The sequence below is a fragment of the Danio rerio genome, chromosome 20 (genome assembly GCF_049306965.1).
Source record: "Danio rerio strain Tuebingen ecotype United States chromosome 20, GRCz12tu, whole genome shotgun sequence".
Classification (NCBI taxonomy): Eukaryota; Metazoa; Chordata; class Actinopteri; order Cypriniformes; family Danionidae; genus Danio; species Danio rerio.
This window is the reverse complement of record NC_133195.1, coordinates 20,695,432-20,721,500: the sequence shown is the minus strand read 5'-3', so window position 1 is coordinate 20,721,500 and position 26,069 is coordinate 20,695,432. Positions and strand designations below refer to the sequence as shown.

At 38.1% G+C, this 26,069-nt stretch overlaps 2 protein-coding genes across 4 annotated transcripts in view; both read right to left on the bottom strand.

Annotated features, from left to right (window-relative positions):
* Positions 1 to 12,659, bottom strand: part of taf4b (TAF4B RNA polymerase II, TATA box binding protein (TBP)-associated factor) — a 36,250-nt gene extending 23,591 nt beyond the window's left edge. Inside the window, exons 1-7 of one of the 2 annotated variants that reach the window (XM_017352723.3) lie at positions 11,938 to 12,659; positions 11,691 to 11,824; positions 9,107 to 9,442; positions 8,797 to 8,910; positions 4,833 to 4,955; positions 454 to 543; positions 83 to 253 (exon numbers count right to left, since the gene is read on the bottom strand). In XM_017352723.3, coding sequence (XP_017208212.2) covers positions 83 to 253; positions 454 to 543; positions 4,833 to 4,955; positions 8,797 to 8,910; positions 9,107 to 9,442; positions 11,691 to 11,824; positions 11,938 to 12,523 — 1,554 coding nt within the window. In that variant the 5' untranslated portion in view covers positions 12,524 to 12,659. The remainder of the gene's footprint in view (positions 1 to 82; positions 254 to 453; positions 544 to 4,832; positions 4,956 to 8,796; positions 8,911 to 9,106; positions 9,443 to 11,690; positions 11,825 to 11,937) is intronic. The other variant, XM_073934069.1, reaches the window with a different exon arrangement.
* Positions 12,660 to 16,436: 3,777 nt separating this feature from the next.
* The window catches only part of kctd1 (potassium channel tetramerization domain containing 1), a 48,982-nt gene continuing 39,349 nt past the window's right edge, over positions 16,437 to 26,069 (bottom strand). For both annotated transcript variants that reach the window (XM_005160473.6, XM_009294626.4), the window contains exons 4-5: positions 22,919 to 23,224; positions 16,437 to 17,427 (exon numbers count right to left, since the gene is read on the bottom strand). In XM_005160473.6, coding sequence (XP_005160530.1) covers positions 17,263 to 17,427; positions 22,919 to 23,224 — 471 coding nt within the window. In that variant the 3' untranslated portion in view covers positions 16,437 to 17,262. The remainder of the gene's footprint in view (positions 17,428 to 22,918; positions 23,225 to 26,069) is intronic.

Sequence of the window (26,069 nt, the reverse complement as noted above, 5' to 3'; positions counted from 1 at the left end):
TCCGTTGTTTCATATAGGCAAGCCCTGAAATCATATTCATGATGAATTACATTGCCGCTGAAAAAAATAGGTTGGGGTTTACCAGCTGAGGTGTTCGGGTTGGCTGGCTGTTTTTGAGGGAGGAGCTGACAGACGCAGAGGCCTTCTGGTTTGTGGATTTGGTCAAGGCTGAATCTGAAGGCTTGAGATGGTCGCACTGCTGAATGAAGAGCTGCGAGTTTGGCGTGAGCTGACGGACGGCTGGCAGACTCCTCTGAAAGAATGAACACATCAGCGTCTCTAATTTAGCTCAAACCAAAGAGGTCGTGTCTCATTCATGCACGAGCCACGAAGGTCTGATAATAGATTTCATCTTAAAATCAGGCCAGAAATGAGGTCAGCACCCTCATATGACTTTGTTGAAGCTGCTGATAACATCTAAATGGGTTTCATAAGCAAAGAAGCTGCAGTCACCTTCAGGAAAGGCACTAGATATGGCTGAGGAGACGATTTGAGCTCCATGTAGAGTTTCTCAGTGAATTCTTCAGCCTCAAGTTTCCCATCCTAGAGTACTCGCAGAGAAAACATCAAAAGCACATTAAAGTATCCCAAAAATAGTCACTGTTTGGATTTAAATAAGAAAATACCAAGGAATCTATGACTGTATCTGAAGTGCAGTGATTCATATTTTTCTGGCTTGTTACAGTGTCTTGCACTAACATTGGCACCCTTGGTAAATATGATCAAAGAAGTATGTGTATAAAATATTTTGAGTAATCTCTTAATTAAAATGTTAAGCGCATTCGGAAAGTATTCACAGCTCTTCATTTTTTCCACATTTTTTTATGTTTTATGTAAATTAATTTATTTCCTCAATTCTACACACAATACCCCATAATGACAATGTGAAAAAAAAGATTTATTTAAATTGTTGCAAATTTATTAAAAATAAAAAACCTGAGAAATCACATGTACATATGTATTCACAGCCTTTGCTCAAAACTATGAGGATGCACCTTTGGCAGCAATTACAGCCTTAAGTCTTTTTGAATATGATACCACAAACTTGGCATACCTGTCTTTGGGAATTTTTGCCCATTCCTCTTTGCAGTACCTCTCAAGCTCTTATCAGGTTGGATGGGAGGGCACAGAGTACAGCCATTTTTAGATCTCTCCGGAGATGTTCAATAGGATTTAGGTTTGGGCTTTGCCTGGGCCACTCAAGGACATCACTGTGTTGTTGTGAAGCCACTCTATTGATATTTTGGCAGTGTGCTTTGGGTTACTCTCTAGCTGGAAAATGCACCGTCACCCGAGTCTGAGGTCAAGAACACTCTAAAGCAGGTTTTCATTCAGGATGTCTCTGTGCATTGCTGCATTCATCTTTACCTCTATCCTGATTAGTCTTCCAGTTCCTGCTGCTGAATCCCCACAGCATGATGTTGCCACCACCATGCTTCACTGTAGGGATAGTATTAGCCTGGTGATGAGCGGTGCCTGGTTTTCTCCAAACGTCATGCCTGGTATTCACTCTAAAGAGATCAAATTTCGTCTCATCAGACTAGAGAATTTTGTTTCTTATGGTCTGAGAGTCCTTCAGATGCCTTTTGGCAAACTCCAGGCGAGGAGTGGCTTCCGTGTAGCCACTTTACCATAGGCCTGAATGGTGGATTGCTGCACAGATGGATGTCCTTCTGTAAGGTTCTCCTCTCTCCACAGAAGAATGCTGGAGCTCAGACAGAGTGACCATCAGGTTATTGATCACCTCCCTGAGGCCCTTCTCCCCCGATCACTCAGCTTAGATGGCCGGGCAGCTCTAGGTAGAGTCCTGTTGTTTCCAAACATCTTCCACGTCTGGATGAGGGAGGCCACGGTGCTCATTGGAACTTTCAGAGCAGCAGAAATGTTTCTGTACCCCTCCCCAGCCTTGTGCCTGGAGACAATCCTCCAATTAAGCTGCTGAAACATCTCAGGAATAATCAAATTTTAATAAAATTGCAACAGTTTCAAAAACTCTTTTTTCCGCATCGTCAATTTGGGGTATAGTGTGCAGAATTTTAAGAAAATAAATGAATTTAATCCATTTTGGAATAAGGCTGTAACATAAAAAATGTAGAAAAAGTGAAGCGCTATGAACACTTTCAGGATGCGCTGTATGTAATATCAAACATATGGTATTTTTACAAAGTGAAAGAAACTGTAAACAAAAAAAGTACTATGAAGCTGTAGACCACAATAAATCACAGAGCGGGAGGTGGCACATGCTTACAGTAGGTACACAGTGTGCTGAAGTTACCAACTTTACTTCAGTCAATATCTACAGAGGTCCAAACTGTGTGACCTTAGCTCAATAACAATGTGTAGAGAGCTTTAGGGAATGGATGGCTTGGTTGATCAGCAGCATCCAAGACTTACATCACACAAAGTGCAATCAAAGATGTAACACAAGCTGTGGCATAATCCATGCCGCCACTGGACTCTAGAGCACTTCTCTATCAGGCAATCAAATAGAAGATTCTGAGTCTGACAGTTGGCTGGAGAATGGTATTTGGATGACTCCATTGTGACAAGCGTAAAGTGAACGAGTTTGGTGTGCAGTTTCCTGACCTCAACCCGATTGATCATCTTTGTGATGAATTTGAGTTGAGACTGAGACGGGTCATCTTGTACATCAGTCCCTAACCTCACCAATGCTCTTCTAGAAGAAATTCATAATTTCCCAAAAAACACACTCCTAAACCGTTATAGCTGCCAACTCCATATTAAACCACACGTGTAAAATTAGAATGGCATTAAATTCATGTTTATGTTAAGGCAGATGTCCCAAAACATTTGGCAATATAGTAATGTATTAATAATGTTAATGTTCATAGTAATAAATATACTGTATATGTGAGTGTGTTGCGCATGCATGTTTCACCCCTATGAATTCATATGCTCAAAGCATTTTTAAATAATATTTGCATAGATAATTCTCTGTTTTGGTAGACATGAGTGACTAACAACAGGAAAATATTCAGCTATGACCAGCTGTTTGCAGGGGTTTAAATAACGGCAAACACTCAAAATGCCCATTTCTACCATCATCTACCTATTTGGCAGATCCTGGATCTTTTAATCTTGATAACTGATCTCTGGCTAATTTGGTTCTTCAAACAAGTTTGTGAATCAGATTAAAATGTCTGGATAAACTGATCTGAGATCGCTGTGTATGTTGTGAAGGACACATCTATTAATCCTCAAAATCATGATCAGTAATGCAACGATTGGCTGACAGCACAGTAGCGTAATGACATCTTCTGATTCATATTCCATTATCCATGTCAGCAAAATTACATGAAATTCATATTAAACGGTTTGTTAAATATGACATGCAATAACTTTCCACATTTGTTGTGAGCTGCAGGCTTTACACTTTCATGTGTCAAGAGTATTCATCGTGTGAATTTTTTAATGCATATCAACATATTTAGGCCTAATCAAGTTTTTTTAATCGGTGTAAGGAATAACTGTATAAATTAATTTTGCATTGAAAAAGCATTTTGATATCAGTAAAGGCGTCTGCAACTTTTGCGAACCAACAAATCACTGGCAAATTAGCGGTCAAAACAGGAGCATGACAGCATAAATTTTTCACTTTTTTTTAAAGTTGAATATTGTGCATTGTACGTGTTTGTATCTAAAAAAATTCACATCAATACATTTTCTCTTTGAACCACCAGGTGGCAGTCTTTGTAATTTTATTTTAGAGTGCAGATTGCATAAGTTCTTTTAATATATATATATATATATATATATATATATATATATATATATATATATATATATATATATATATATATATATACATACACACACACACACACATACACATACACATACATATACATATATATATATATATATATATATATATATATATATATATATATTTTTTTTTTTTTTACTTAATATATAGTTAAAAATATATATTTACTATTTTCCCAAGTGTTTATAACTACTGTAAGAAAATATCAGCATTTGGTACATGCTTTCAGTATTATCTTTGCTTGAACTGACTCGATCTAATCCTGTTTATATGAAATGAACCTGCTCCCAAGCAGGTTTGAGCTACCAGAACTGTTGCTGTGACAAAAACTCTCGGATAAGTTTTGAAGAACTAAACGATCCTGGATTGTGTCAAATCGTGAATAACCAAATCCAGCTAATTGAGTAATCCACGTACGAGGAACAGACCTCAGGGTAATAGTTCAGAAATGCCAGTCAAATACAAATGTATGAATCTGCCTGATCTTGTACAAACACACTGTTAAGAGGATTTTTGAGTTAAATCTCCGAGAATCGTTGAGACTTGAAGATGTTAGTTGGATTTTGGGGTCTGAAAATCTCCAAAACTACAATCTGACATCATTTCAGAATGTGGTGATGTAGATGGTTTAAAAAAAAGTCCTTAATTCTCATCCAAAAACATTTTAAAACATAAATGGTTAACATTTTGTGCAAAAGACTTTTTTCACAGACTTCTTTGCTCAAGTTTACCAAGTGTACAAATTTTAGGGCACTGTATTATTTTTTGTCGTATGACATATTCAGTGAGCATCATTTCAACTCGCCATTGGTTAATGTCTAAAATTAAAGCTGCCTTACACAGTTTAAGTGCAATGAATCTTAGCATTGTAACCCGGGAACATCTTCTTACATGGTTGTTCAAGAACTGAATTGCTACAATGGTCCCCATCAGGGTATTTGCTTACTTCAATCTAAACATCAACATCTATTCTTGGCCATGCAGAATATACTGGATTGTGATTTATGTAATGCATTGATTTTGGTTGCCAAAAGCGACATCATACCAGCAGGCCTTTGACAAGAGCGCGGACGTTTTGGGCCATGTTAGCAGAGCGAGTGCCACTTGATGCCAGCTTCATAAGAGTGACCAGGAAGTTCTTACACTTCTTCACATTCTCCAAGGTCTCCTGGTGGCACAAATTCAGACATTACTAGTTTCATGATGCACATAGAGTTGAAGTCAGAATTATTAGTCCCTTGTGTTTATTTTTTACCCAATTTCTGTTTAACAGAGTTTTTTTTCAACACATTTCTAAACATAATAGTTCTTAGTAAACTCATTTCTAATAGCTGATTTATTTTATCCTTGCCATGATGACAGTACATAATATTTGACTAGATATTTTAACGATGGTTTGTTCTGTAGAGTGACTGTAGACTATTGAAAAAATATAGTTGAAAGGGGCCTTAAAAAATTAAAAAACCTTAAAAAATATTATAGTCGAAATAAAACAAATAAAACTTTCTCCAGAAGAAAAAATATTGTTTTTACACTGTGAAAATGTCCTTGCTCTGTTAAACATAATTTGGGAAATATTTAAAAGAGAAAAAAAAATTCAAAGGGGGGTTAATAATTCTGACTTCAACTGTAATTAAAATAAAGAAAAAACTGGCCTTAATAAAAGCTGATTAATTGTTAGTTCTTTTTTTTCTGTACGTTTACTTTTAGATGACCTAATATCAGTCACTTTTATATACTTATAAAATATATTGTCTTCTTCAAACTACAAATAAAACAGTATAATAACAGATGAATTAAATCTTAGACAAATGGTTATCTATATTAATACTGTACATTATCACTTTACAATACCTAAATGACCTCAAGCCTTTAAATTGATTACATTTTTTTAATCACATTTGAATCATATTTTTAGACAATTTAGTCAACTTTTAGTCAATTTAGACATATGTAATCCCTTTAATTAATTGGACATGAAATAACTTTTGGCTTTTAAAAGTTCTACATTTTAATCCGACAGGTTAATGTAAAATGTTTGATATGCAAATTCTACTGTAGGCCAAATTTATAAATGATTAAAGTCAAAATTCTGGTAAAAAAAAAAAAACATTGTACAGTTGCACCTTGATTTAATTTTAAATACACCTATTCAGGTCATGGTTGATATGGTTTACTCGTTTTCAGGTATAGTAAAAAGTGCAATAATTTTTACATTGTTTGAGATATTTAAAAATATTTTATTTAATATTATATTTAACACTTAGTATACTTTATTATCAACACACCCAGTGCTTTAATATATTGAGACTAATCTGAAGATGAGTTTGACTTGAAGAATGAACTCAGAGATGAAGTAAATAACAATATATAACTGTATACAGTTGTAATTTAGTGTTTGAGGTTAATGTTGATGATGTGGTAGATTAATACAGAAAGAATTCTATTGATTTACTGATTGTGTTTGGACGCTTTTCACAAGAATGTTAAGACAATTAGTTATCAGCATCTTAAATCCTTAAAAGTTTTTAATATTTTGAGTTTTAAAAATGTATGTATATTTATATGCATTTACGTATGTATTATATCATCTTTGCATCAAATTACACAAAATTAATTTTACCGATTGTGCGAGGTGTTTCTTATGCAGCGCCTATGGGACAGGACAGTAAATTTGATGTTATTCTCTATTTTGTCTGCCGTTACAGTCTCACACATTTTTTCCCCTTTCTGAAAGTCTTGATAAGATCATCGGGGAGTTTTTCTTTTTTCTTTCAGCAAATGGGGCTGTAAAAAATAATTTGTTGTACTCTCCCATTCACAGCGCTCTAAGTTTAGCCAACCATGAAGACTTCTGCTACTGAAAAAACACAGAAATGTGAAAAGGGTTATGCCATGTGGCATTTTAATCCTAAGTAAACACACGAGTAAGATCATCCATTTTGCTATGGCTAAGACATTACAGCACTCAATATTCCAATAAAATAAAACAACAGCACTCCTTCATTTAAAGTTCTGAAGTGATGATTCTGAATCAGCTTTTTTCATCTGTTAACTTGAGATTTGATTCTATGGTGGAAGTAATTCCATTAAAAATAGGGCTTTCAGACAATCTGTAGCTGTTTTTATTATAACTAGGAAAGTAAAGTTCATAGACCAACTTTATGGTGTCTTGAGTAAGCCTTGTCTGAAAATTTTAAGTAGTTTCAAGGTTTAAATAATTGAAGTCGTTTTTAAGAAGTTTGAAACAGTCGTAAATGTCAGCATGTTTCTAGTAAGGATTGAAATGTTTCTTGCTAGGCAGTTGATGGGGGGGTTCTGAATGGTTGCTAGGGTGTTCTGAGTGGCTGCTTAGGTGTTGCTAGGCAGTTGCTAGGGTGTCCTCAGTGGTTCCTTAGGCACTGCTATGGTGTTTTGACTGTCATTAAGGCATTGCTAGATGGTTGCTAAGGTGTTCCAGGTAGTTGTTAAGGTGTTGCTAGGGTATTCTGAGTGTTTGCTATGTGGTTGCCAGGATGTTCTAAGTAGTTGCTAAGGCATTGCTAAACGGTTGCTAGTATGTTCTAGGTGGTTGTTAAGGTGTTGCTAGGGTGTTAAGTGGTTGCTAGGCGGTTGCTAATGTGTTCTGAGTGGTTGAAACGGCAATCCTAGGTGGTTGCTAAGGTTTTGCTAGGTGGTTGCTAGGGTGTTCCTAGGAAGTTGCTAAGGTGTTGCTAGGCGGTTGCAAAGATGTTGCTGGGTGGTTGCTAGGATTTTATAGGTGGCTGCTAAGGCGTTTGTAGGTAGTTGATTAGGCGTTGCTAGGGTGTTCTAGGTGGTTGCTAAGGTGTTGCTAGGCAGTTGTTAGGGTGTTCTAGGTGGTGGCTAAGGTGTTGCTAGGTGGTGGCTAAGGTGTTTTGATTGGTTGCTAGGTGGTGGTTGCTGAAGTGTTCTGATTGGTTGCTAGGTTGTTAATAAGGCGATGCTAGGTGGTTGTTAAGGTGTTTCGAGTGGTTACAAAGGCGTTGCTATGTGGTTACTAAGGTGCTCTAGTTCGTTGCTAAGATGCTGCTAGGTGGTTGCTAGGGTGTTCTGAGTGGTTGCTAGGCCGTTCCTAAGGTGCTGCTAGGTGGTTGCTAAGGTGTTCTGAGTAGTTGCTAGGAAGTTGCTAACATAAATTAGCATGGTTATGGTATGAATTGGCATGTTGCTAGTATGTTTAGTATGAATTAGCATGTTGTTAGCATGATTAGTATGTTTGTTAGTATGTTGGTTAAGAAGTTTCCAGTATTGATTAGTATATTGCTAGTATGGATTGGTATGTTTTAGTGTGTCCAATGTAAAGTCAATGGCAATGGCACTTTTTTTTACATTGGAAGTCTATGGAACAGTTGCTAGGGTGCCATACATGGTTGCTAGGGTGTGGTTAGTAGTTTGAAAGGTTATCAATGATTGGCAGATTGGTAGTCTGAGTTAATTGAGCATAACCTTAAGTTTTTATAACAGTCTGGCACAAAGTTATGAGCTCACAAAGTTTGGTCCAATTTTAAGTCAATGGGACTTTTCAGAATTTTCCAGGACAGTTTTGGGAAAACCGAAAGACAGATCAGTTGGAAAAGACATGGAGGATAGAAGAAATTGATGATGTTTTTGTAGTATAACAGTATGTTGGCTTTCTCAAGCCACCATAATTACACTATTGTCCATCAAATAGATGCATAAACACAATACTAATCTTGTGTGGTGTGGATCTATATCAAGATGTAGATATATGTAGATCTTGTAGATTTATATAAAACTATTCATGCTATAAAGCTCATATATCTCAATGATCTAGATTACTAGTCAACAAAATAGCATCTCCATGGTCATAACAATATACTAAAATTAACCAAATGGCCTTTTTTTGGCCAAGTTTGGACCTCTAGAGGTGTTCTAAAGATATCTGAAAAATTCTAAACATTTCTATTTTTTAATAATTCAGTCTTTGGGTAATTAATATCTGTGTATCCTTACACACATGAACTTACAGCTGTAACAGTGACCGGTGTTGAGGATGTGTTTGTGCTGGATCTGGGTGGTACATTAGGAGACACCACTCGCGGGGCATTACTCTGGATGGAGGGCCCACCTTTGCCCACAGACTGCAGACAAATGAAGCGCACACACATGATTATGTAGATAAATGTGACACGGAATGACCTACATTTCTATTTAAATCACTGAGGGAGAGCTAACAATGCATTTCAGTCAACACTTGCCCTGAAGGCACAGTATGAATCATTTTTGTTTTGTTTTGTTGTTTGGATCAATAATTGATGCAGCCAAAGTGAGTAATACCTTTCCAGCGGAGGTATTAATTACTGTAGTTGCAGTGACAGAATTAGTCCTCTGGTTAAATGTCCCTGGTGTGCTGCTGTTTGGAGTCATTTGACTGGCTTTGATAACTGGCCCCATGGTAGAGCTGGGCTTTCTGACGGCTGTGCATACAACAGCGGCCGGCTTACTGATGGTGGTTCCTGCTGAACATGATGGTGTGAAAACAGCAGTTCCTGTAGCTGCGGCTGGTTTCTGCACGGCAGTCCCCACAGTAGGGTTGAGTTTAATATTGGCGGTAGCTGATGCACTTGTAGGAGGGAGAGAAACTCTGATGATCGGTGTGGTGTTTACAGTTGCCTGTGAAAAAAATGATATACAGAATAAAATGGGTTATTTAATTTTTTTTTTAAAGAGAAGTTACAGAAAAAATTAAAAAGAAAAGTCAAACATTTCGATAATGAGCCTTTGCCAGTGTTTGAAACCTTAGTTTTTTTCTTTTTCCTGTCATTCGTTTAATAAAGTATTGAGCGTGGATTCTTCTTTGGTACTAATTTGATGACAGCACCAAACTTGCCTCGAAAAACACAAGAATACTTGTTACAATCTAAGAGTGTTCAATAGATAGTTCATCCTTGAAAATTTACTCACTATTTACTCTCCATCAAGTGATTCTAAACCATCCTGAGCAGATGCTGTGGTGGTCTTGGAAGAGCGGAGAGCGTGAGACTGATATCTGAAAGATCAGAGTGGCAGGCAAGTCTTCGCATTGATCCTGTGGGCCAGCCTGAACACCTGCCGGTGACCTACTCACATCTACAGCTTCTCCATGACAGACCTCCAGTGTTCTCCAACCTCTGGTGCCTAGACAGCAGCTCTGCACAGGAAGTTTGGCCAGAGGAGAAAAGGTTGTGCCCAGCGGAGCCTGGTTTCTCTGAAGGTTTTCTCCTTCACATTCATCAATTGGTGAAGTTTTGTTCCTCACCACTGTTGCCACTGGCTTGCTTGGTTTGGGACTTGTGAAGCCACGCAGAGGGATTTGCTCTTCAGTTTTTGGACTTTCAGTGAAAATTAAACCACACTGAACTGAACTAGGGCGACAAGGCGGCACAGTAGGTAGCGTTGTTGCCTCACAGCAAGAAGGTTGCTGGTTCGAGCCTCGGCTGGGTCAGCTGGCGTTTTTGTGTGGAGTTTGTATGTTCCCCCCGTGTTTGCGTGGGTTTCCTCTGGGTGGTCTGGTTTCCCCCACAAGTCCAAAGACATGCAATGTAGTTGAATTGGGTAAGCTAAAACATTGTCTGTATTGTTTGTGTGTAAATGATTGTATAGGGATGTTTTCCAGTGATGGGTTGCAGCTGTAAGGGCATCCATTGCGTAAAACATATGTTGGATAAGTTGGTGGTTCATTCCGCTGTGGCGACCCCAGATTAATAGAGACCAAGCCAAAAAGAAAATGAATGAATGAATGAACTGAACTAAACTAAACTTTAACTCTGAAAACTGGACTGACACAGTTTCAACTTACAAGAACTTCTATGTTAAGCTGGTTTGACTGGTTTGATCTACCCTGTAAAAGCTCTATAGAAATAAACATGAATTAAATTGTAGATTTTTTGAAGATAAGCTGAAACCTGTATCTATTGACATCCACCGCAGGAAAAAACAAATGCTATGGAAGCCAATGTTTACCAAAAGAAAGAAACTCATAAAGGTCTGAAAAAAGTAAAGGGTAAAAAAGTAATGATGACAGAACTTTCATTTTAGGTGAACAATTCCATTCATGCTTTTTAACTTATCAATACAAAAACCAAAATAATGATGAAAACAGGAAATATAGAAACATAAAAACTAATTTAAGACATTAATTAAAAATGTGTCTTAGTGACACTAGCATCATAAAAAAGGCACCCTCATTATTTGCTCAATATTTATTGACGTAAAGTTGGTTTTATATTCGCACATTCGTTCAGTGACTACTTGTGACATGCTCCAAATATTGTTTATCGTGTTGCTTTGAATAGTTGACTGATATCACATGTAAAATATGACTTCAAAACAACATTAGCACTATTTAACTGACAGAACAATGTGCTTTGATAGTCGCTGGCTGCTAATATGATTTCGCTATTTAGAATGTGCAAACAATACTTTTCTTAAATAATTACTTAATTATTTAAGGACAAGTCAGAACGTGCAAACATGAAACTAACTTTAGCTCAATTCTATATTTTAATATATGCAAACTCATTTATGCACTTAACATATTTTTTCTAGCATTACCAGAATAATGTTATTGTTATTCTTCTTTTTATATGCAAATGAAAATTAAAAATATTTATTTTGTATCTGATACTTACATTACATTAGATTATTAAAAACAATTAAATTGCAGTACATAAGTAAAATACCGGAATAAATGCTTGAGTTAAATATAATATCACATTTTTATTAAAATATGCAATGTATATTTAAGGAATCTAAATGAATTCAAATATCTATATAAAAATATATGATATCAAACTAAAACCATAAAGAATTTCATTTATAATATCACAGGGTCATTGTTTCCTTGCCCAGCAGTTTCAAAACACTGACCAAATCAACAAACCTGTGAGGACGGAGGTCTAACTATAGCTGAGGCATTGGCACTGGCTGCTTTTGGCAGCATTCCCTGAGCCTGGGCCAGAGCCTGCTGAGATACCAACATCAACTGCCCACTGTCACTGCGGATTAACACCATTCCTTCAACAGTAAGACATCCACAAGACTGAGAGGATGTAGACTTGATGGTGAGACATAGCATTACAGCCTATAATACACTGAAACAAAGACATTGACATCACATAAAAGCTCACCTTGTGGTACCTGGAAGTTGGCGGGCAGCTGCAGTGGCACCGTCTGAGGGGCGCGCGTCATTGGCACACCTTGTGATGGAGTGGAAATCCTTGGCAATGTCATGACCGGCCCTTTGGCAGTGGTCAGTGTGGTGACTCTGGGCTGGCTTATGGCCACTGAAACTCTTCCAGGCTGAGGAACCAGAGCCAAACTTGTGGTCCCTGGTCCCTGAACGCTGGACGTCACAACTCTGGCCCCTACGACCACGGGTGTTGTGGATTTGATCTGAGCGGGGCCTACCATGACCTTTGGAGCAGCTTCAGATGAGGCTGATGTGCTGGAGGTCAGTAGAGAGACTGTCACAGGACCCTGAGGTGCAGCGTTTGATGAACCAGCCTCTGTTTTTGGGTCTGCTTTCTCATTAAGGGAAACCGAATCTGGGTTTCTGTTGGTGATAACATTAGCGTTTAAGTCCGTTACCTCTCTTTTCTTGTCTGAAGTTTCCGAAAGGTTTTCGATATTGTTTGTTTGCGCTTCATTCTTTTTCTCTGTTTGCGTACGAAGATTATCATTCTCTAACTTATCTGAGACCGACGTTTCGGACATTATTTAGTTTATTTAGTATTACTGAATAATTCGATACTGAATTAAACGATTTTCCATCTGCTTGAATAATCGCCTTAACACAACAAGCAGCAGACGGGACTGATAAACAGCATGCGCCATTTGTGGCGTAGCTTTTGATTCATTCAGACATGATTCGATTCTTTTGAATTGATCCGGAATTGTTCACCGATTCTATTTGAGTTTGAATGAATCCTGAATCATTAGGTGCGTTCGACATGAAGCACAGCTGCGAGGTTGTTGCTAGAGCAGATACGTTTGTAAAAACAGTTGTTGTACCGAGTATTAGTTATGTTATCTATTAAATTAACCAATACAATGTTTTTGTAAGCCTATCCCCAACCCAACCCTAAACCCAACCATCACAGTACTGTAAAAATATTAATTATTGTTATACAGTGTCATTTAAAAATGCTGCTTTATTAATGTGCATATCGCACTTCCGGCCGGCCGCATATCCGATCTAGACTTTACCCTGCAGCCGGTGATCAACGAGATTAGCTGAGCGCAGGCGGGGGCGGAGTTAAAAACGGAGCCGTCAAGACGGACAGCTGGACACTTCGGGGCTCAAAGTTGCTGCAGTCATGATGACCGATCACATGGCGTCATCATAATTTTTTAGTTATTTTTGTTTATAACAACAAAACATTTACAAATAAAACAGAATACAGTCTCTACAAACTATAGTCCATTTTTAAACAATAAGGGAGAATTATGAATAAAATATATAACAAATGCATGAAAGAATTAGAGGAAATGAGAGGTTAATATAAACATAAAAACGAACAGGTCTATTGAATACAAAGCAATAAGCATAATTTCTAGGAGTTAAACATCAATCTTTAGGCTAATACTTCTTGTTTGAATATGCTAAAAAAGGGTTTACATATAGATATAAAAATTTTCAATGTAAAAAGCAAAACAAGGTGTTTTGATTAGGTCTTAATAAATGAGATTATTTTGGATAATGAATGCATTTTCAAAAAAACACTTTAATCCAAAAAAAAAAATTGTGTTAAAAAAGAACAAAAGGTAAAATAAGTGAGCTATGTAGAAGTTTCCCAGAAAGAGCAGGTAGCCTTTAAACTGCTAGACAGGAAATAAAATATATATTTATAATATAATCATAAAACCATTTTATAATTATTTAATAAAATAGTTCTTTAACTTAATTTGTTTAGAAAGCTTTTGAGTGGCAGGATCGATGATTATTTTATTTAAAGTCTGTAAGACTTATTTGAGTTCATATTTAGGTTATTCACTAAAATATACACTAAAATATATCATTTTAATCATTCATGGAGATGAATGCAGTAAATAGTCTGTATAAAAAAGTTGAAAATAAACCTGTGCAAGCTAACCTTTATTTCATTCATTTTCTTGTCGGCTTAGTCCCTTTATTAATCTGGGGTCGCCACAGCAGAATGAACCACCAACTTATCCAGCAAGTTTTTACGCAGCGGATGCCCTTCCAGCAGCAACCCATCTCTAGGAAACATCCACACTCACATTCACATTCACAAACACACTCCGGACAATTTAGCCTACCCAATTCACCTGTACCGCATGTCTTTGTACTGTGGGGGAAACCGGAGCACCCGGAGGACACCCACGCGAAGGCAGGGAGAACATGCAAACTCCTCACAGAAACGGTTCGAACCAGCGACCTTCTTGCTGTGAGGCGACAGCACTACCTACTGCGCCACTGCCTCGCCACGCTAAAAGATGATTACTGCAGTAGTAAAATATTGGTAGTCTTTTAATAAGCAAGATGAGTGCAAGATAAAGAGGGTATGAAAAGTGAATTGTTTGTTTTGAAACTTTTGAATCGTAATTTGTCTAATAATAAACCCGAAATACACGTGTTTATTGTCATGTGGTGAACTCGGCCAATCGTGTAATATCGGTGTCGTCATCAGAGCTCCTGCAGTCGCTCTTCAGATGCTGCACGGTCTTAGTCTGCCGTCTGATCTCGGAGTACTGTGGCGGTACTTTGATGCCATATGTGGATGTGGCGGTCACGTGGCATCGGCGCAGCATCAATCCGGACAAGATTTTTAACCAGCATGCACCGCTTTAAGACAGATTTCGATCGATCTGCGCAGCGCTGCATGTAGTCAAGCGCACCTAATGATAATGGTTCGTTTATAAGGGGACTTTTGAGATCGTTTGATGATGACATTTTCTTTAGTTTTCAACTGCTGTGTTATGTTAAAATGCAAATAAGCGCTTATAGATTCAATTAAACATGAATTGACTTACAGGCGTTTAAAAATGAAACATCTTTATGTTTTAGAAATATTTCTTACAGTTAAGGTCTTGTTTTTTTTAGATTTCAGATAAGTTCTTCAGATAAATTTTCATTCATTCATTCATTTTCCTTCATCTTTAGTCCCTTAATTCACCAGGGCGCCACAGCAGAATTAACCGCCAATGTTTACACAGCGAATGCTTTGCCTTCCATCCATACACACTCATTCACACACGTACACTAAGGCCCTTTTACTTAATTAAATTCACCTATAGCGCATGTCCTTGGGCAGTGGGGGAAACCGGAGCACCTGGAGGAAACCCACATGAACACGGGGAGAACATGCAAACTCCACACAGAAATGCCAACTGACCAAGCCGGGACTTGAACCAGGTACCTTCTTGCTGTGAGGTGACATTGCTAACCACTTAGCCACCATGTCGCTCATATTGACTCAGTTTGGCTGCATCCGAAGCCTACTACTCAGTAGGTACTGCATTTGAATTCAAACGTACTACTCGGCCAGTAGAAAAGCGCGTTCTATACAGTATGAATGTGAGCAGTATGAATGGAATTCGAACGTACTACATCCGCCATTTTGTCATGGTCTCATCGCTTCACTCCCATTCATGAATTCTCTCGTGGGGCATCATGGGATAGCACAGTGTGCATGGGATGCGCATTTCAGAACCTTGCTGGAAGAAGTAGGTCATCAGAGTACTTCTCGCATACTGATTTTCGAATTTGGATATCCGCTTGTTAAGTGGTGGCGTGTTTGTGACGTATGTAATACTGTTTCCGGCCAAGCCGCCATTCATTTGAGTGGAGAAATCATTCGTTTATGATCACATTTCATTCCTATCGCACATTAAAGTAAATTTTACGTAAAGTCATAGTGTACACAACAATCTCTGGGCTTGCTGCATAACAAATACCAAAAATGTTACAATTTATAAAAAAATTAATCATTTTCTGGCCATCGGATATTAGGCATGGACATACATACTGCTATCGTGATTTTCGAAAGCATTAAATCGTTTTGTAAACGTTTATTATTGCCATTTCATAGGTCTCCCCATTCTGTTGAATAGAGCGCTTGGACCCAGAAGTTGCTTCGCATGACGTCAGACTTAACAAGCGGATACTTCTCAGCTCGCATACTGTTTTTAGCGTACTAAATGGAAGCATGCAATTTCGGACGCAGCCTTAATCTTTTTCCATGTTATACATATGCCAGCAGGTAGCATCAAACAATATATATTTTAAGTCATTTAATCACTCAAATGATTGTTGTTGGGAACAACATGGAACAATTTTGCACTCAAATGCTAATTTTTAAGAAACTACAATAAAGCTACTGTTTTCACTTATTTTTTAAACCACTGGAATCGTGTTTTAATTATGTAAATTCATAGTAGTTCAAACAGGTTTTCTTCCAGACTGAACAAACGTTATAGGGTTCACACAAATAACGCTTCATTCAGTTTAGAAATTAATCTCACTTAGATTCAAATGCATGAGTAATTGACTTCTTCAGTCATATTCACGTATTCTTGCAGGAGAAGATGTTAAAAATAAAATATTCACTTGCACACTATATATAGACTAGGACATACTTTCCTGATGTTAATGAACAACTCTTGATGGTTTTTAAAAACGTTTATTAACAATGTCACATTACATTCCTCTCAAACTTTAATCTCGTGAATTATAAACCAGTTTTAAGTGTAGCCAGACACTGTAGATTCATGGTCCCAAAAAAACAAAAACTCAAAACAAAATAACATTTTACAGTTCCAAAATAAAAATACTGCAGGTTACAGCACAATATAAATTTATCTAACTGGCTTGAAAGTTATTTTTTGTCTGCTGAAATTATAAGACTGAAGAACAGTTGGGGAAAGAAATACACCTTTTAATAAAATCTTTCAGAGCTGATTCATGGCTGTATTTGACAAAATAAGGGTTTCTCTAGTCATTTGATCCCTATGAAGCCCACAGTTGTGGTTTAACCTTTATGTGTGCGTGGGGTGTCTAATTAGAGCTGCTGTTCCTCTCTGGAGTGATATGCTATTTATGAGAGAAACACTCAACGATTATTAACATAAATGATTCATCAAACAGCTTATTAAATAAGTATGGCGGATGATATTCTTTACAGGATGTCATATATAGAGTCTGACATTAGTTTAGCTTCTCCCAATTCTAGCTGTCACGATGAAGACAAATCCAGCAATAGTGCAAAGTCTGGCAGTCTTGAAGTTTTAAAACAAACCTTCAAATAGAATCAAATGGAGACCGAGTTTGGAAAAAGTTTCCATTTCCATTTTAAACAATAATTTACTTATTTGAAACATTTTACTTGGGGACAAAATCAATGGGGGAAATTTTCTGAGAATTACAACATAAAACATCCCTTATATTCAGTTAAAAATATCATATGCAGTTTATTGTTTGTCAGAGCGGATGGCTAATCCAGCGGTTCCTGTTTGATTCGGATGACGGAGGTCATGACCCCGCGGTGACTCCGTTTGACCTCTCTCCTCAGGACGTACTCACTGAACTGAGTTGAGTCCACACCGCCTCCACAAGAAGCAGCGATCTCGAAACCTCTCTGCTGCAGTCGTTCAAGAACCTGCCAACATAAAAAATATATCACATACACACACTTATTATTATCCTTTCATTTTAATCGTACCAAAAAGTATATGGCTGATTCCAGCATTAATGATGTGACATTTGCAGTAAAAAGTCAAAACATAAATTCGCAGAGAAAGTATACGTTAACATTATATTGAATCATCTGTTTATATTTTCCAAAACAACTAACCACAGAGTTATGGGATCAGAAAAATTCAATCTGTGAACATTTTTACAGTATACTTTAAATGAGGAAAATAAACAAGCGTTATGGATGTGACAAAAAAAGTCTGCGAATTTACAGTATACAACATATTTCGTAGAAATTCTGTGAATTAAACTGCACAACCCAAAAAAAATAATGCTCAACAAAAGGATAAGAGTTGGCTCTTTATAGAACAAAACTGATTGATTTTATTTTATTTTGACATTTTTGCATTTTTGAGGGAAAAGCTTTGTTATGGATGTGACACTTTTTCGTTATGGATGTGACAGATGAGAAATTGCCATTTGTTTGACTTTGGTAAATCAAATATAATAGTTTGAAAACATTGACAGAGACATTTTTAAGTATTTTTAAAGTACTGTAAAACACTTGCCTGCGCAAAAAATGTAGAAATGGTTTCGCTATTTTGGTGAAAACATTTTTCTTTTCATGGCAAGGTTGATATTTTCATGGAATTGCTCATATGCATAATAGGGTTGGATGGTAATACCGTAAAATGGCATACCACGGAATCTAAAAATAGCAACGGTATTAGTTTTAATACCATTATACCATCATAAAAAAACAATGCACTCATATAGGAGATTAAATGTTAAATATAATTTAATGCCTAAAAATGCCTATGTGTGATTGCCATCACGGGATAGTGTGGAGGAGAAGGTGAGAGGTGAGAAAAGATGGCGAGTCGCGCACCAAGTGACCTGGGGCCTCATGTACAAAGACTTGCATTGAAAAATACTAAAACCTTGCATACAAACAAAGCTGTAACTGTGCGTACGCAGTAAAAAAATCTGATGTATGAAACACTGTGTACGCGGAATCCCACGCATATTCTCTTTGTACATCTAAATTAACGTAAAACAGCGCACGTGAACGAGTGCAAAACCCCTCCCTGCCTCCTCCAATGGCAAAAGCAAGCAAGAAGAGAAACTTCACAGACTGTTAATTGGAGGTGCTCCTATTCAAAGTAGACCGGAGAAAAACTGTTATTTGCAAGTTTGTCCTCTGGAATTTATAACAAAAGAAAAGAAAAAAATAGAGTGGGAGAGTTTAGCTGACGCGGTTAGCGCAGTGGGGTCTGAACATCGCACTGTGAGTGAATTAAAAAAGAAACGGTCTGATGTAAAGGTGTAGGTTAAGAGGAGAACAGCGGCACATCGTCAAAGTGTGGACAGAACAGGAGGGGGAACAGGGAATGCTGAACTAACACCCTTTGAGGAGAGAGTTGTGGGCGACACACAATACTAGAGTCGATTTGTATATTTTATCTCAAATGGTGTAAGAGTTTAATTGACTTTCACGTTTTTACATTAAAAGATATTTAAAAAATATTATAAAATAAATAAAGTGCCAATTACAAAAAGAGATGTTTTTTTTTTAACATTTCGGTACTGGTTTTATTGTATGATTTCATGTGGTTGAATTGTTTAATTCATTCGTATGGTAAATTTTTATTATCGAGAACTTAAGCCTTGTGCAACATAAAGGACATGTATTTATGCCTATCTGACCTATTTTTGGCTCAAACTTTAACAGGAGCAAAGAATTTATTTGGTTTGAAATCAAATGTCTATCTAACAAACTAACTTTACTTGCATGGTATGATAACCTTATTTACCTGCTAGACATGCGGATGATCCCATCCTATACATCTGCCATTTGCACAGCTCAAAGATACTTTGTGTTGTGTAATTTAACACAATTGCCTCCAGGAGTCGCCAATGCAAATAAAACAAACATAAGAAATGCACGTACGCCAGACATAAAGTTGGCGTGGACCAACGCACATACTCACGTTCATTTCATCGTTAGTAAATTCAAACGTGAGTGTGAAATCTGGCGTACGCAATGTTTTTGTGCATACGCAGCGTTGATATATGAGGCCCCTAGTCTTGAAAAAGAACACATCCTCTGCAGTTTGGCAGTATTTAAGGTTTTGAGAAGGGAGCAGCTTTTATAGACTTCCAAAAGTTAACACTTGTGACAAAACAAGACGGTTAATAAATAAATAATAATGTACACTATGCGTCAGCACTTTTGTATGCTTTCATCTGTTATTTTGTGATATCTGGAAGATATCCGCATGGGGAAAAACCATAGTCATTTATGAAGAACATTTTTTTGAACCACATATTAAAGTGGATAATGTGTACAACTCTTTGTTAATGAATGCCACCGAATACTGTAGCATAGTAAACTGATAAACTGTAATAAATACTGTAATGTTAGTGTAAACTGTGGTGTATTGTGATGGTGTATAGCGTAGAAAACTGAAGCCTATTGAATAATTTGTTCATTACTACAGTAGTGTCGCACCACAGCAACAGTATAATTATTATCACAGTTTAATTCAAGTAATTATCTATAGTTTGCTTCCAAACGCTTTAGCATTTACTATAGCATTTTTTCATGTAACAAAATAGCTTATACAGTATATATCGCCTCAATGACAGACAAATATATTTTAGCTGAGTAGATAACTCGGCCCTTTTCATAATGTAAGGATCATGCCTAACATATGTGGTTATTTTCTATTTATATCACCTTGAGAATATGGTATAAATCACAAAAATACGGTCTTTCCCCTATGTCTTCCATTCAGTTTTTTAGCTAACTTTTGTGCGTCACCAGAACCCCATGATTAAAACAATCTATAGATTTTAAATTTATCAATTTATTGTTTAACATTCGAGATTTGAGGAAAGGAAATATGAGATTCTCTATATGTGCGTAATGCACCCAAATTTCATTGTACTTTTGAGACTGGCCTAAATCAATATAGATTGAATTGAGAAGCACATAAGGATTTGATTACTATATATGATCACTGAATTCAAGTAAAAATAATCAAAAAACCCCAAAAACAATTTAAAAATATTGAGAAGTTTGATCATAAATCTGCTTTGGTGTTCCTCAAAGAACTGTGAGCTTAGATGGACATAAATAAGCCATCACAAGAGTTCATTTTTGGGTGAACTATCCCTTTAACTGAACACCCCTGCCTCAGAATCAGTTAGAAAAACAACACAGCCCAAGTGTTATAAACCATCTGTCCAGCAGCTCTCTCGACTGAATTAAACAAGACACATAAACAACTTGCGTGTTCCCTCTTTCTGTTTGTCTGTCTTTTTGTCTCAGTCTGGATGCAGATATCTGCTTCTCAGTGCTGTGAGATCACATTGCATTAGTTCGCCTCCAGGACGTGCCTTTCCCTTCTCTCCAGCACCACCAAAATCCCCTTCAATCTCCTACAGTTTACAGCCTCTTTCTCCGTCTTTGCCTTTCACCCAAAACCTCTACTTTACAGGTCAAAGTTTCTGTCCGTCTGCTCAGTGTGACTTTCCGTCATGCTTTTGTCCTTCAACCCTCTTTTTCTCTCATTTTTCCTCCCTGTCTTCTGCCGCTACTTTTCTCAATCTCCTGCTTCCATTAGTGTGACGGCAAGTGCCAGGGGCCAAAAGATTTAATAAGCAAACAGGATTAGACAGCCTCTAGACACACACACACACACGCACACACACACACACACACACACACACACACACACACACACACACACACACACACACACACACACACACACACACACACACACACACACTATAGGAAAATCTGAGTTTATATTGTACATTTATTCCTTACATGAATCATAGGCCAGTGTTTGTAGTTTGTAATGTTAAATGAGCTGACGGCCAGTGATGGTGTCATTTAAGAAGACTTGAAGATTTCTTTTAAAGTGGTTACATATGGTAAATTGTATGTGGTATTATATCTTCCCTATGCATTTAGGCATGAAGAAATGGTCAAGACGATCTGCTGCAGTTCAAACCGAGCATCGGAATGGGGAAAAAAGTTGATTTAAGTGACATGAACGTGGCATGGTTGCTGGTGCCAGGCAGGTTGGACTGAGTATTTCAGAAACTGCTGATCTACTGGGATTTTCATGCACAACCATCCCTAAGGGTTACAGAGAATGGTCCAAAAAAGAGAAAATATCCAGTGAGTGGCAGTTTTGTGGGCGCAAATGCCTTGCTGATGCCAGAGGTCAGAGGAGAATGGCCAGACTGGTTCGAGCTGATAGAAAGGCAACAGTAACTCAAATTACCACTCGTTACAACTGAGGTATGCAGAGGAGCATCTTTGAACGCACAACAGGATGAACCTTGAGGCGGATGGACTACAGCAGCAGACGACCACACCGGGTGCTAATCCTGTCAGCAAAGAGAAGAAACTAAGACTTCAATTCGCACAGGCTCACCAAATTTGTCGTCAACTACATGAAAGCATGGATCCATCTTGCCTTGTATTAATGGTTCAGCTTGCTGGTGGTGTAATGGTGTGGGGGATATTTTCTTGGCACACTTTGTCAATGCCGGCCTACCAGAGTATTGTTGCTGACCATGTCCATCCCTTTACGATCACACTGTACCCATCTTCTAATGACTACTTCCAGCAGGAAGTACACATATATTCTGAGACGGGTTTCTTGAACATGACAATGAGTTCACTGTACTCAAATGGCTCCCACAGGGACCAGAGCTCAATTCAGTAGAGCACCTTTGGGATGTGGTGGAATGGGAGATTCGCATCATAGATGTGCAGCCGACAAATCTGCAGCAACAGCAGGATGCTATCATGTCAAAATGGACCAAAATCTTTGAGGAATATTTCCAGTAACTTGTTGAATTTATATTCCACAAAGGATTAAGGCAGCTCTGGGTGTAAAAGGGGGTCCAACTCGATAATAGTAAAGAGTACCTAATAAAGTGGCTGGTGAGTGTATTTACTGTATATATACACACTTTCTTTCTCAACTATCATGGCTAACTTATTTTATTTAAAGTATTTGATTCTTCTGATAATGATTCATTTCTTTATCATAATATCAGAACAGTTGTATCATTATGCTTTGTTAAATTTGCTCATAAGCCCTTAAGCAGAAAAAATTGTGATCAATGAAAGATTGAATTATGAAAATATGAATGGACGAAGTAAAAAAAATTAACAAAATCAATAAACAGATAAATGAAGAATAATCAAATATTTTACTAAAGTAATAAAAAACTAATCTGAATTAATAGATCAAAATTATATAAATAATAAGATAAATTAATAATAAATTAAAGAAATTTTCCAATTGATTGATTGATTTCATAGAAAAATGTCTAAAATAACAAATGAACAGAATAAACAGGTGAATGAGGGTAATGAATGAATATTGGCACAGGCAGGTGTGTGAGGTGTGTGTGGCATCCTGTACCTGTACAGAGTTGAGATGGCAGTACCCGTTCAGAGGGAAGCGAATGACGTGAGTGGAGTCATGGTTCCAGCCGGCGTTGACTGAGTTGCACATGACGTCTCCAATCTCGGGAAAGATGTCCTCGATGAGGGCTTTATCTCCACTCAGCGTTATCCTCTCTCCCAGCTCAGGGGCCACGCGGACCACCACACACTCACACATGCGGGACGTGAACCTGGAGTCCTGCTCCGAACGCCAGCGCTCCAACTCCACCTGCAGTGGCTGAAGCTGGAAATATCGGGCCTCCTCGTACAGCAGAGAGTAATCCTGAATATACAAATCACAATTACACAACAAGCTGCAATTTCCTATTTTAGATGCTCCTAGCAGCAATTTTTAAGCATATTTCATGAGTTACTTGTCACAGCGTAAAAAAAAACTTAAAAGAGATATTTGGCCTAATACCGCGTTTTCCTTTCAATCTGGTGCTAATTGTGCTTAATTGTCTAACTAATCCTATTTACCAGGCAGGCAAACTGTTTTTCATTGATTTTGTAAGATGGAAAGCCATTCTAAAGTGACTGAAACCCTCTGACAGTATGTTGTTCAGATCAAGGACAAAGAGATGTAGAGACTTTCAGCAATAGAGCAGAGCAGAGCAGATAAAGGTAGCATTCCAGCCCAAATCGCTTTGTCTATTGATTATGTTACACACATGTCCTGCTGGTAGAACATCTGAATGCGTTAAAATGGAATGCCCTAAATCAAGAGTCATCAAACTTGTTCCTAGAGGGCAGGTGCCCTGCAGAGTTTAGCTCCAACCCTAATCAAACACACCTAAACAAGCTAATCCAGGTCTTACAAGGTATAAATGATATTTCCAGGCAAGTGTGTTAAAGCAAGTTTGAGCTAAACTCTGCAGGGACACTGGCTTTCCACCGCCAAGATTGGTGACCCCTGAGTATGTCCATGTAGGCTTCCTTCGTGATCAAGAGACTAATGATGTCAGTGAGAGACTAGTTGTGTCCTGTGAAAGACTCGTGATCAGTGAGAGACAAGTGATGTGAGTGAGAGACCAGTGATGTCCTGTGAGAGACTAGTGATGTCCTGTGAGAGACTAGTGATGTCCTGTGAGAGACTAGTGATGTCCTGTGAGAGATTAGGGAGGTGAGTAAGAGACCAGGGATGCCCTGTAAGAGACTAGTGATGTCCTGTGAGAGATTAGGAATGTGAGTAAAAGACCAGTGATGCCCTGTGAGAAACTAGTGATGTCCTGTGAAAGATTAGTGATGTCCTGTGAGAGACTAGTGATGTGAGTGAGAGACCAGTGATGTCCTATTAGACTAGTGATGTGAGTGAGAGACTAGTGATGTGCTGTGAGAGAATCATGATTATTGAGAGACTAGTGATGTGAGTGAGAGACTAGTGATGTCCTGTGAGACACTAGTGATCAGTGAGAGACTAGTGATTTGAGTGAGAGACTATTGATGTCCTGTTAGAGACTAGTAATCAGTGAGAGACTAGTAATGTGAGTGAGAGACTAGTGATGTGCTGTGATAGACTAGTGATCAGTGAGAGACTAGTGATGTCCTGTGAGAGACTAGTGATGTCCAGTGAGAGACCAGTAATCAGTGAGAGACTAGTGATGTCAGTGAGAGTCTAGTAATGTCCTGAGAGAGACTAGTGATGTCAGTGAGAGACTAGTGATGTGAGAGACTAATGATGTCAGCGAGAGACTAGTGAAGTCAGTGAGAAATGTGTGATGTCAGTGAGAGATTATTGATGTCCTGAGAGAGACTAGTGATGACCAGTGAGACTAGTGATGACCAGCGAGAGACTAGTGATGTCAGTAAGAGACTAGTGATTAGTGAGTGACTAGTGATGTCAGTGAAAGACTAGTGATGTTCTGTGTTAGACTAGTGATCAGTGAGAGACTAGTGATGTCCTGTGATAGACTAGTGATGTGAGTGAGAGACTAGTGATGTGCTGTGAGAGACTAGTGATGTGAGTGAGAAACTAGTGATGTCCTGTGGAAGACTAGTGATGTGAGTGAGAGATTAGTGATGTGAGTGAGAGACTAGTGATGTGCTGTGAGAGACTAGTGATCAAGGAGGGACTACTGATGTCCTGTGAGAGACTAGTGATCTGTGAGACTAGTGATGTCAGTGAGAGACTAGTGATGTGAGTGAGAGACTAGTGATGTCAGTGAGAGACTAGTGATGACTAGTGAGAGACTAGTGATGTGAGTAAGAGACTAGTGAAGTCAGTGAAAGACTAGTGATAACCAGTAAGAGACTAGTGATGTCAGTGAGAGACTAGTGAAGTCAGTAAGAGACTAGCGATGTCAGTGAGAGACTAGTGAAGTCAGTAAGAGACTAGCGATGTCAGTGAGAGACTAGTGATGTCCTGTGTTAGACTAGTAATCAGTGAGAGACTAGTGATGTCCTGTGAGAGACCAATAATGTGAGTAGGAGACTATTAATGTCCTGTAAGAGAGTATTGATGGTATTGAGAGACTAGTGATGTCAGTGAGACACTAGTAATGACCTGTGAGAGACTAGTGATGTGAGAGAGAGATTAGTGATGTGAGTGAGAGACTAGTGATGTGCTGTGAGAGACTAGTGATGTGCTGTGAGAGACTAGTGATCAAGGAGGGACTACTGATGTCCTGTGAGAGACTAGTGATGTCCTGTGAGAGACTAGTGATCAGTGAGACTAGTGATGTCAGTGAGAGACTAGTGATGTGAGTGAGAAATTTGTGATGTCAGTGAGAGACTATTGATGTTAGTGAGAGACTAGTGATGTCAGTGAGAGACTAGTGAAGTCAGTAAGAGACTAGTGAAGTCAGTAAGAGACTAGTGATGTCAGTGAGAGACTAGTGATGTCCTGTGTTAGACTAGTAATCAGTGAGAGACTAGTGATGTCCTGTGAGAGACTAGTGATGTCCTGTGAGAGACTAGTAATGTGAGTAGGAGACTAGTGATGTCCTGTGAGAGTAGTGATGGTATTGAGAGACTAGTGATGTCAGTGAGACACTAGTAATGACCTGTGAGAGACTAGTGATGTGAGAGAGAGACCAGTGATGTCCTGTGAAAGACTAGTGATGGCCTGTGAGAGACTAGTGATGGCCTGTGAGAGACTAGTGATGTGAGTGAGAGACCAGTGATGTCCT